This window comes from Filicampus tigris, chromosome 3 (genome assembly GCF_054856515.1).
Source record: "Filicampus tigris isolate MCC_2025a chromosome 3, RoL_Ftig_1.0, whole genome shotgun sequence".
NCBI lineage: Eukaryota > Metazoa > Chordata > Actinopteri > Syngnathiformes > Syngnathidae > Filicampus > Filicampus tigris.
The window spans coordinates 10,079,609-10,091,040 of NC_141219.1; the positions used below are offsets into that span (position 1 = coordinate 10,079,609).

General features: G+C 39.6%; 2 protein-coding genes across 2 annotated transcripts; both read left to right on the forward strand.

Annotated features, from left to right (window-relative positions):
• Positions 1-699: 699 nt before the first annotated feature.
• LOC147149848 (uncharacterized) lies at positions 700-3,278 on the forward strand. Its single transcript, XM_086026012.1, has 2 exons — positions 700-1,135; positions 2,120-3,278. The coding sequence occupies exons 1-2, from the start codon at positions 1,003-1,005 to the stop codon at positions 3,187-3,189; spliced, it is 1,203 nt and encodes a 400-aa protein (XP_085882138.1). The 5' UTR covers positions 700-1,002; the 3' UTR covers positions 3,190-3,278.
• Positions 3,279-5,359: 2,081 nt separating this feature from the next.
• On the forward strand, positions 5,360-10,318 carry LOC147149849 (uncharacterized). Its single transcript, XM_086026015.1, has 2 exons — positions 5,360-5,820; positions 8,987-10,318. The coding sequence occupies exons 1-2, from the start codon at positions 5,691-5,693 to the stop codon at positions 10,018-10,020; spliced, it is 1,164 nt and encodes a 387-aa protein (XP_085882141.1). The 5' UTR covers positions 5,360-5,690; the 3' UTR covers positions 10,021-10,318.
• The last annotated feature ends 1,114 nt before the right edge of the window (positions 10,319-11,432 follow it).

Below are 11,432 nucleotides of genomic sequence, written 5' to 3' on the forward strand. Positions count from 1 at the left end.
TCAAAGGTGTGCTGAAGACTATCCCACCTGACTCTGGGTGTGAGGTGGGCTATACCTATTGGACTGGTCCCAGAGACTAGTACTTTGGGTTAGTAGAATCAATTTTATGAAAGGTGCTAGTTTCATTAGCCAGCCACGAGGGGGCCACCACGTGTCGTCCATTGACCATGATACAGAGTGAAGCAAGTGAGGATGAAAAAAAATGATGAAGACCACTCTGGAGTATCTCAAGCAGACATCCTCTTAGCTCCACTCACAGTTAGTGACGACGTAATGTCATACTCTCCTGACACTGATGATGATAAGCACTCCAAAGGTGAACAACAAGTACTGTTCTCAGTGTGACAAAACATTTTACTCCAAAAAACATTAATTCTCAAGAAGACATTCAACAAAAAAACTTCCCCATCATTCCAAATTGAAACCTCATTGAAATTACCTTGGGAACAATTATAAACATTTGTGGAATTTCACATATTCTCAGTACAATAACGCCCCCCCCCCCCAGACAATAACATTCCCACATTAAGACATATTCTACATTACTCCCTCATTTTTTGACTGTTTCAAACTATTCCAACTTCGAAATGTTTACTTCATTTGACACATCATGGGAGTGAGGCGACTAACTAACGTCGCGGGGGGGGGGCTGGCGGCGTTGGGAAAGAGAGAGAGAGAGAGAGAGAGAGAGAGAGAGAGAGAGAGAGAGCGAGAGCGAAAACGCTGTAAGACTGGTTTTGGTCTTCATTAAATATTTTTTTTTCTGAACGAGTACCAAAAAGACTAAATCCTCTGCACAGAACGTCCTTTGTTACTCTCATGGACCAAAATATATTTGATTAAACCTTCGTGTCCGGATAAATTCGTCTCTGTTGAAGCTTCTCAGGCTAGCTTAGCTTAGTTTAGCTCAGTTTGCTAGCCGTTACAAACGGACGCGTTTATTCTGTACACATCGCTAAGCAGACTGAGATCAAGTGTGGTTTAACGTGTTATGATTACCGTATGAAAATGTGTTCAAAAAGTATGAAAGACGAGTATGCGGAGGAACTTCGTGGAACAAAAGAGGACAACGAGCTACAACGTCAACTACTGGACACTGTTTTTAAGAAACCTCGAAATGAATCTCACAGAGCAGGTTTGTTCACTTCTTCCCCTCACTTGTTTAGGAAGGAACACCTTTCAACTTTTAACAATATTGCCGTGTTTATGTCGTGATTTGATCAAAAGAGATGCGGCCTCCAGTCATTGCGAGCTGAACTGGTTGGATGACTTGTAAATTCAAGTCAAAGTCAAGTCAAATGTATTTCTATAGCCCTTAATCACAGGAAATTGCCAAAGGGCTTCAAATGCCCATAGCTCACAGCATATAAACGACATATCCTGATCTTAAATGATTCCGCAAATACATATGACAGTTGTGCGGCACTATATGATAAAATTCTTGATTGACAGAGAACCAGTCTTGTATAAAGTGAAAGTGATACTTAAGTAAAAGTACATGTATCTTAACAGAAAATTATTTTAGCAGAAGTCACCTTTCATTACTTAAAAGTATCATTAGTAGCATCGGTATCTGGCATTTGCTGTACTAGACTGAACTTGAGATAAACGAGCATGGCGTGATTTCTCACTCAACTCACTTCAGCAGCAGTTTGGCAAACAGGGAAGATTTGTTTAAAAAAAGAAGACTCATCGAGCTGTTTAATGGCACTCCCATTTCACGTTTACCGTCTAACGAAACAAAAATTGGGGAAGATCATGTCTTGTATTTAAAACAACCACGTTGTGTAGCTTTAGGTCCGCTAGCTGAATGTTAATGCTAACACATAATGGCAAACGCATGTTTAACTCTCTGAGTAACTGATATTTCAACACAAACAGTGCGGCAACACATTTTAACATCCATTATATATCTTCTGTGAGGAGCTGAGATGAGCTGTACAGATGTCCAGGGACAATGTATCTCTCTTACTGGACCCAAGTGGCCGAGGCGGGCAGCAGCATTAAGCCAAAACGTGTACCAACAATAATGAACAACATAAAAGGCACAACATGAGAGTTGACTCGGCAAAGCTTGACTTTACCAAACCATGCTTGTTTCTCTTCTTGTGCCCTGCAGACATCTGTGAAGAATATCTTGGTTCAAAAAAGCTGGAGCCGGAGCCTTTTCAAAGTAAAGAGGAGGAGGAGCCAGAGCCCTGCCACATAAAAGAGGAAGATCAGGAGGTTGAACTCACCAAGTTTCCATTGACTGTCATAAAGAGTGAAGATGATGACAAAGAAGGAGGCGATGGAAATCACTGTGGGAGATACCAATCAGACAGCCACTTAGCTCCACTATCAGATAGTGATGATGTAACGTCACACTCTTCTGGCGCTGATAATGAACACTTCAAAAGTGATATTACATGTCACATTGACAACAAACACATGAAATGTTCTCAGTGTGACAAAACGTTTGTCAACAAGTCAGTGTTGAAAAGACACTCAAGAACACACACTGGTGAGAAACCTTTTGCCTGTTCAATTTGTGATAAAAGGTTCTCGATGAAGGGACATTTAAGAATACACACAAGAACACACACTGGAGAGAAACCTTTTTCCTGCTCAGCTTGTGGTAAAAGATTCACTCAGAAGGGACATTTAATAGCACACACAAGAACACATACTGGAGAAAACACTTTTGTATGCTCAGTGTGTGGTCTGATATTGACTCAAAAGATTAGTTTAACAAATCACATGCGAACACACACTGGGGAGAAACCTTTTGCCTGCCCAGTGTGTGATCTTCGACTTACGCAAAGGGTTCATTTAACAACTCACATGAGAATACACAAGGTAGAGAAACCTTTTGCCTGTACAGTTTGTGATAAAAGATTTGCTGTAAAGGGAAGTTTAATTAGGCACACAAGAACACACACCGGAGAGAAACCCTATGCTTGCTTAGTTTGTGGTAAAAAATTTTCGATGAAAGGACATTTAATAACACACACAAGAATACACACTGGAGAGAAACCTTACGCCTGCTCAGTCTGCAACTTCAGTTTCAGTGATAATTCAGCTTTGGTTCGACACTTGAGAACACACACGGGTGAGAAAGCATTTAGTTGTAGTGCATGTGGTAAACGATTTGCTTATAAGTATCAGATGAACAAACATGAGTGTGCCGGTGAGAAGTGCTGCAATTAATGAAACTTTGAATAGATTACAAAAAAACGTTTTACTCCTTTTGGTTAGTTTTAATGTCATACAAAATAAAACAAATTTTCGAACAGTGATAGTGTTCAGCATCTATTGTTGGAGCGTTGCTCGGTTCATTTTTTGAGCTTACACTACAGACCCACCAGCCAAAGGTAAAAATTTGTGATAGACTATACATTAAACATTTTTTAAATATAATTTAGGCCTTAACCCTTTCATGCACAGTGGTCACGACAGTGGACAGCTATTTAAAAGTTGCATTCGCCTGCATTAATTAATCAAAATTTTCAAAAAAATATTTTAACCCTTTCATGCATTAATTATGATTTGATGTAATTATTTAAAATATAAATATATTTTTTAGATTACTAAATATAGGCGAAAGCAACTTTTAAATAGCTGTTCACTGTAGTGACCACTGTGCATGAAAGGGTTAAAGTAGCCATCCCACATGCTTTGAACACATTTATATTTATTACAACATGCTTATTGAACACAATCGCCGATAGACGCCCGTTGAAAATTAGCCAAGCCTCATCACCACGTCAAGCCAAATCTCGTCACCACTACAAGCCCCTTGACCACGCCAAGCTTCAGTATCCTGTCACCTGTATTTCCTTACATCTCATTCCTTTTCAATAAATTCTCCCAAACTGTCCTCCTGCCTTGCCTTCTCGCATCTGTGTCCTCCCCGTCTTTGCATCATGCCCTACCCTGACAGTAATACCCTTGCATGTGGGCAAGGGGAGCTTTCTATTTTGCATTGATTTCTGACCTTTCCATCCTCAATTCCCAATTAATTCACACGAATAGCCTAGGCAAGATTCCATTTAGAACACAGGTGTCAAACTCAAGCCCCGGGGGCCAGATCCGGCCCGCCGGATGATTTTATGTGGCCCGCGAATATATAACTTCCATGACCCTTGATAAAATCTGTACCAGTATGTCATATTCTTATGTGTAATAAATAACGATATTTTGCAATAATATTTTGATACCCTTTTCACACTAACTTAAACCAACCAAGAAGCTATTATCCTTGACTTCTGATTTCAAAATTAGTAATCCATCAATTTGTTGTGTATACTTTATGTAATACAGTGAGACAATTAAACATTTATTTGGTTTCACTGTCAAAACGGCCCTATGAGGGAAGCCGTAACTACAAAGTGGCCCACGACATAAATGAGTTTGACATCCCTGATTTAGAATATTTCCAAACTTCTACCAATTTAACTTTCCATGGCAATTTACCGCAAATTTATTAACTATTTGCTAGCCTTGCAGACAAATTTAGAACTCACTACGTTTCACCTGAGTATTGTACTCCCTTTTGTGCAGCCATATTGAAAAAAAATGGAAAAGTTTTGTTTAGGACATCATTCCAGGAAGAGTTAATTGTTTTGATTTAAGATTTGTGTTTTCTCCCCTTGTATTAACGGTAAAATGCCAAATGTTTGACATGCAAATAAAATTGTATTGTATCGTATTCTGCATTTTAACCAGAGCTGGGCAGTCCGTCCCTGGTCCGGCCCGGCGGACCCTCCGGCCCGGCCGGATGCCCATTTGGGCGACAAATTTTAAAAAATGGTTTAACTAAGCATGGCCGGAGGTGTATTTTAGTCCGGCCCACTATCGGCCCTCGTGCGTGTGACGTGCCCGCGAGCTGGACAAAATTCATCTCAGCCTACTCGGTGAAATGCTGATTTTTAGGCTTCTTTCTACCCCGCGTCGGCGCGACCGACAACTGCTGATATAGGGATTGTGGCTTTGACAATGTTTATGAACATGGCCGGGGGGTCGCGGCCGGAAGGGTACCCAAGTCAAGGGTGGAGGGTCTTGGCCGGACGGGCAAAAAATGGTGCCCGGCTCTGATTTTAACCATGTGAAGCACTTCTCTGTGAGATGTGACTAACAGCTAATGTGGCGCTATAAATAAAATGGACAAGAGATTGGGGTCCTTTATGTTAAAATGTGGTATTCCCTCACAGATAATCATTAAATTGTCCATTTAACATTTAAATTGTCAATTCTTTTCAAATGTATTTCTCCAACACACTTTACAAGACCCTCGAAACAACCAACCAATGAGAACAGGACATCAGAACGTGTGATCCAATGGTAAACCACTAATGGGGCAGTGGGCGGGATCCAGTATAAAACGTTGTCAGTGCCGTGAATTAGCAAGGTAAATATTACAAGCCTTGACTTGTGCTTCACGAAATAGTTCTTCCAGTATTCATAACGAAAAGAAGCCTCGATACGGTACGTCCGTTAGTACTTCACGGGAGTAATATATAGTTCATTAAATCATCGTCTGGATAAGCTCGTCTCCGTCAACATTGAGGCTTCACAGGCTATTTTAGCTTAGTCTAGCTTAGCCTAGTTTTGCTTGCTAGCCGCTAACGAAGAGACACGTTTGTTATCAGCTCATCGCTAAAAAGCCAAGAGCAAGCGTGTATGCAAAGTGTTGTGATTAACGCCGGAAAATGTGTGCGAGAAGCATGAAAGAAGAAGAGTACGAGGAGGACCTTTGTGGAACAAAAGACGACAACGAACGACAACGTCAACGCCCGGACGGTGTTTTCAAAAATCGCCAAGATGAACCACACAGAAACGGTTTGTTCACTCGTTTGTCTCGCATGGTTTGCGCTCTATTTGTATCAATATAATTTATTCCTTACGCCTAGGGCGTCATTCGATTTTAGTTACCTATAAGTTTCATCGTGGCCATTTTTGTCAGTCAACACAACATTCTTTATGATTTTTCCGACTTAACGGCATAATGCGTTTAACAAATATCAGTCTTTTCGTCATTTGTGTAAAATATTTTTAGTCAATTCTTAAATTTACGGTTCTTCCTGCACAGGATTCTCCACTGTATGACCTATGACCTGTTCAATTCAGTTGAAGAAATAAAATGTCTTGACCACAGAAGGAAAAAATAAGTAACTTAGAGAGTTACGCTGCGCACCCTCTCTTGATACAGCTGTGTTGGGAAGTAACGGATCACATCCAAACGCATGATAAATGGGAGTCTGCACACACCCGCTGCATTGACTAGCTGCAAAAAACGTTCAGATGTTCCAGTAGGCTTTTCCTACCAATATTGCAGTCACTTTTTACAGCACAAGTCATGGTCCGCTGAGCTTCCACAGCGATGTAATCGTTCACCGGCATCAGTCCTCTAGTAGTGAAGTCGTCATTCCACAATTTGAGAGACTGCCCCCTCTGTTGGCGAGATGGGAGTGTGACAACTAACCTCTGTGACAGGCCATTTTCACTCATAGTGGTTTATGTGATAACAATCTCCTGACTTCATCATATTTGTGGACTATGGGGTAGTTGCTTTAAACCTTTTGCAGCTTTTACATTTAACACATACTGGCGCTGCTTTTAGTTCCAGAGTGAAAATATAATGAAGGGTTCCATGGCCCGAGGGCCACTATGTGCCACCCAAAGTTCAGTTGATGCTGGCCCCACCGGTCCGTACAAATTTCATAAATGAATTTGATGAAATCAATATGTTCTTAAAGTTTTCATTTTCAATATTGTGGGTTTCATCCACTTCGATTGATCAATAATCATTGATCTTTTTACCGCGTTGCACACAAAATTGTGTGCGTTAGGTTAAATCCTTCCATAAGGAAAGGCTTGCACAAGATATCACGGCCAGAAAATGTCAACCGTTACATATTCAGTTAGATTTTGGCTTTAATAATATAATGTAAACAGGCTAAATATGAAATAATGATTTAACCATACCATATTATATTATTAATATAGTGGGCCACCACCTTGTAATGTATATATTTATTGTGTACATTACTTCTTTACAGAGGTGGGAGTAAATCATAATGTACAAGTCACAAGTAAGTCTTGAATTGTAACCTTCAAGCCTCAAGTCCCAAGTCAGTGTGGAAAAAAAAAAGGTTGAGTCGCCAGCAAATTTCAAGCAAGTCAAGTCATAACATGCTTCAAGCAAGTCGTGAGTCAAGTCATAAAATCTTGCTCAGTAAAACATGTTGGAGTAATAAAATATTTTTTGACTGATCGTACTATAAAAATTACATCTCTAAAACTGTAATGAACATTTACATCTCTAAAAATGAAATGAAATATGGTTAACTTGTAAAATCAATCTCTACACTTAAATTATTTAGAAGAATGCATGTTATTTTTTCATACTGACATTTATATAAGTGACACACTGTTAATTGATGTGGTGATAAAGACTGAACTATGCCGAAAGGGGGCGTAAACGTATATTCATCAGATTTAAAAACTACATGCGTTGTTTCAGGTACCAGTCTGTTACACAAATCTAGTTAGTGTGTGTAAATTGGTAAGGCATTAACTTTGTGCACTTCATAGGTTGTCACTTTTTGAAGTTGAGTGAAGTTGACGTGCATAAGTTGACGGGGGCGCTGCCACATCAAATATGGCGGATATGCTCACGACCAGAGAAGTACCCTGGATAGACTGTATTTTAACGGTGCAGTGCTCTATGTTAGACTCTATGTATCGATGCTTAAATAATTACCGCTGTTTTAAACAGTATAGTTTCAAGATTACAGTGTATGTGGTGTCTAATCTATGGCTTTATTGGTTTCTCAATGAAAAGCAGAACCAACATGAAGTATGTGACCAGCGATTGGTGAGCTAAACTGTCGAGCTAACCTAGCTAGTTCAGTTTCACAGAGCTATCTCAAATGCAGCAGACTGATGAAACGAATTGATGCAACTCTCTCATCTTTGAGTTTCAAACCTTGCATGTTGCGTATTGTCTTTTTCCCTGATTCATCAAAACGATCATCCTTGAATCCAAAGACGTCTCCACATAATTTTTTCTCTCCGCAATTAACTGCTTGCAACATGCCGGTGTCTGACTTGATTCTTGATATGTCTCAAGTCCCCCATCTTTGCTTCTTTAATTGAAAGGTTATCAAAAAGTAGATAGGTGGAGACCCGACTAGAAGCAAGAGCAACACCCGCTGGTGGTCCAAATTAAAAGCTTAGTGTCCCAGGTGATCCCTCATCCAAATATGAGGTATCTCATAGCTATTGCTAGCAATTTTCACTTTGTTTGGAGCTGTAGTAAGGGCTGATTTAGAGTTAAAAAAAACAACAACAACAAAAAACAAAGCTACCTGTAATGGGCATTGTTGTCATGTAACAAAGTACTTAAAATACGTATTTACTGTACTAGAACTTTTTGTGAATGTACTTTTTTAGCCAGGAAAATTAGCAATGTAAACTTTTATTCCTTAATTTAAAAAGAATGTAGTTTTAATGTGTTTCAGTTGGCTAAAGGAATCCACAATAGTCCCCATAATAATAATAATAAGAGGGAAGTGAGGTGGTTACAAATGGCCAGTGTTGAACCCAGACACTTAATTGGAATCCTAATTTGTGAATCCGAACATCTGGGCATTGCACAATGTCATCAGTGCTGTCATATTTATTTTCGTGAGTACATTGCCAGCGTGGTTTAATATTGTTAACATCAGAGTACACATTGGTGTTTCTAGCTTTTTCTTTTGCCTGCGGTACAATGGAAACCACATCAGTTATTTGGCTTCTTGAAAGTGATCATTTTGTAATTCCGATTTGAAAGGAATATGAATGTGATTTTCAAACGTTGTAATAATACACCTTCCTGATGAACATTTCCAAAAAACATCATGTATCAACAATATTACACGCAACATTAACATCACAACGTGAGACGTGACTGAGCAAAGCTTTAGCAAACCGTTTCTATTTCTGTTCTTGTGTCATGCAGACATCAGTACAGAATGTGTCCATTCTGAGCAGCAGGAGTTGGAGCCCCCCAATATTGAAGACGTCCAGCAGAAGTTTCCATTGACTATCAATAAGAGTGAAGATGAAGACGCGGAAAGTGATAGAGACCACTGTGGGGCATCACAAGCAGACAACCTCTTGGCTCCATTATCAGATAATGATGAGATAACATCACACCCTTCTGACACTAATGATGATAATGATGATGAAGATGAAGATGAACACTCAAAAGGTGGTATGACATGTCACACTAACGACAGGCATGTGAAATGTTCTCAGTGTGACAAAACGTTTTTCAACAAGTCATCATTGAAAAGACACACAAGAACGCACACCGGAGAGAAACCTTTTACCTGCTCAGTTTGTGGCAAAACATTCTCCATAAAGGGCCATTTAATAACACATACAAGAACACACACTGGGGAGAAACCTTTTACGTGCTCATTATGTGGTCTTGGATTCGCTCAAAAAGTCACTTTAAGAAACCACATGAGAACGCACACTGGAGAGAAACCTTTTGCCTGTTCAACGTGTGGTCAAAGATTCTCCGGAAAGAGACATTTAATAGCACACACAAGAAGACACACTGGAGAGAAACCCTTTGTCTGCTCAGTTTGTGGTAAAACCTTTTCTGTAGGTGGACATTTAAAAACTCACACAAGAACACACACTGGGGAAAAGCCTTATGCTTGTGAAGTATGTGGACTGAGATTCGCTCAAAAGATTAGTCTAAAAAATCACGCAAGAACACACACCGGAGAGAAACCTTTTGGCTGCTCATATTGTGCAAAAAGATTTTCAACAAAGGGACATTTGAGAACACACGAAAGAACACATACTGGAGAGAGACCTTTTGCCTGCTTACTTTGCGGGAAAGGATTCTCTACAAGCGGACATTTAAGAATTCACACCAGAACACACACTGGAGAGAAACCTTTGGACTGCTCAGTTTGCACCTTAAGTTTCCGTGATCATTCAGGGCTGGCCAAACACATGAGGTCACACACTGAGTAAAAAGCGTTTTCAAGCTTAGTTTTTGATGAAAGATTCTTGAAGGATCTGTCTTGACACTGCACAATAATTAAATCGGTAAGGGGGCAGCTAGTTGTAGTGTGCAACTGTGCGCTATAAAAAAAATAATGGAAAGTTGTCAACTTACTGTCAACTAGTGAGAAGAGCACCGGTTTAATGAAGACGATGGACTTCAAGGAAACCGTGAAGAAACGTTGACTTTGTAACATGCGTGTCAAAGTGCTTGTGGTGAGCCGCGAAAGCATATTTGTGGTCCTGAATAAATATTGACTATTCATGCTGTGATGCTTTTTATTACTGTCTGTCTTTGGAATGAATGTGCTTTTATTTTAGCAGTGCACCAGATTCACTAGCTGCTAAAGACTCTGCAGATTCCAGTTGATGGTGCAGGCTTGAGTCTTCTTCTAGCATTGCCTGGGCTAAGATGTCCCACCCCGACCCTTAGGTGCATGTCCATGACCAACCCTCCACCGCCCGCATCTCTGACTGTGCCTCCTCATGAAAGTGGGTTTTAGCAATTGATGAATACGATTAATAAAATATGAGACAATTTTTAATTGCTTTAGTACATTTGATTATTACCAAATTATTAAATAGTGAAATAATCCAATGTTAAAATAAGTCTATGTAATATTGAAATAATTCATGACGTATTCACTTTTTTCGTTAATCATGTATTTATTTATTCAATTTTGTCCCTCCTCAGCCTCCATAGGTTACTGCTCCCATACCATTACTAGTCTCACGCGCAATCACACATGCACCCTCTCTCTCGGTCTCTCTATCTCACTTACAAACAGACGCACACACAAACACTCCACTTTCACTCACGCTCTTCCTCACACTCCTTTCGCAAACACTTTCAATCACTCTTAGAATAGAATGAATTATCTTTCTTCAAAATGCAGTCTAGCTGCCATCATTAATTCCATTAGGTATAATCTGCAAAGAAAACAAAAACAAGAAATTGAGTTATCAGATGCTAAAGTGTGTATACATTTTATGGGATACCCTATTTGCATGAGCGATAATGAGGGAGAGAAAGAGCGCTTGTTTGAGGGAAGGTGATTGAGTGAGCGTGTGTGAAACAAAGTGTCAGAGTCTGAGTGCAAGAGAGACAGTGTGAGAGTCAGATAACGAGTTGAGAGTGTATATGAGTGAGCAAGTGAAAGAGTACCGGTATGTGTGAGTGTGTGTGTGAGAGCGAGCGACTGAGTAATAAAATGTTTGACAACACAGTTGAAGTGCAATAACAAAGGGAATTGTTTCTGTTCCATTGTTGCATTTTTTTTATTATTTAAAAACAATCTTTTGAAAACCGCGTGTTTTGTTTAATTTTATTGTTTTTGTCCGATATTTGACTCATTAAAATGGGGAAACGATGCAAAAACATA

Bases quoted from the DNA above. Each gene is read 5' to 3' on its own strand.
- LOC147149848 (XM_086026012.1), top strand. From the start codon at position 1,003: ATGAAAATGTGTTCAAAAAGTATGAAAGACGAGTATGCGGAGGAACTT. The intron at 1,136-2,119 runs GTTTGTTCACTT...TGTGCCCTGCAG, and splicing joins AAATGAATCTCACAGAGCAG to ACATCTGTGAAGAATATCTT.
- LOC147149849 (XM_086026015.1), top strand. From the start codon at position 5,691: ATGTGTGCGAGAAGCATGAAAGAAGAAGAGTACGAGGAGGACCTTTGT. The intron at 5,821-8,986 runs GTTTGTTCACTC...TGTGTCATGCAG, and splicing joins AGATGAACCACACAGAAACG to ACATCAGTACAGAATGTGTC.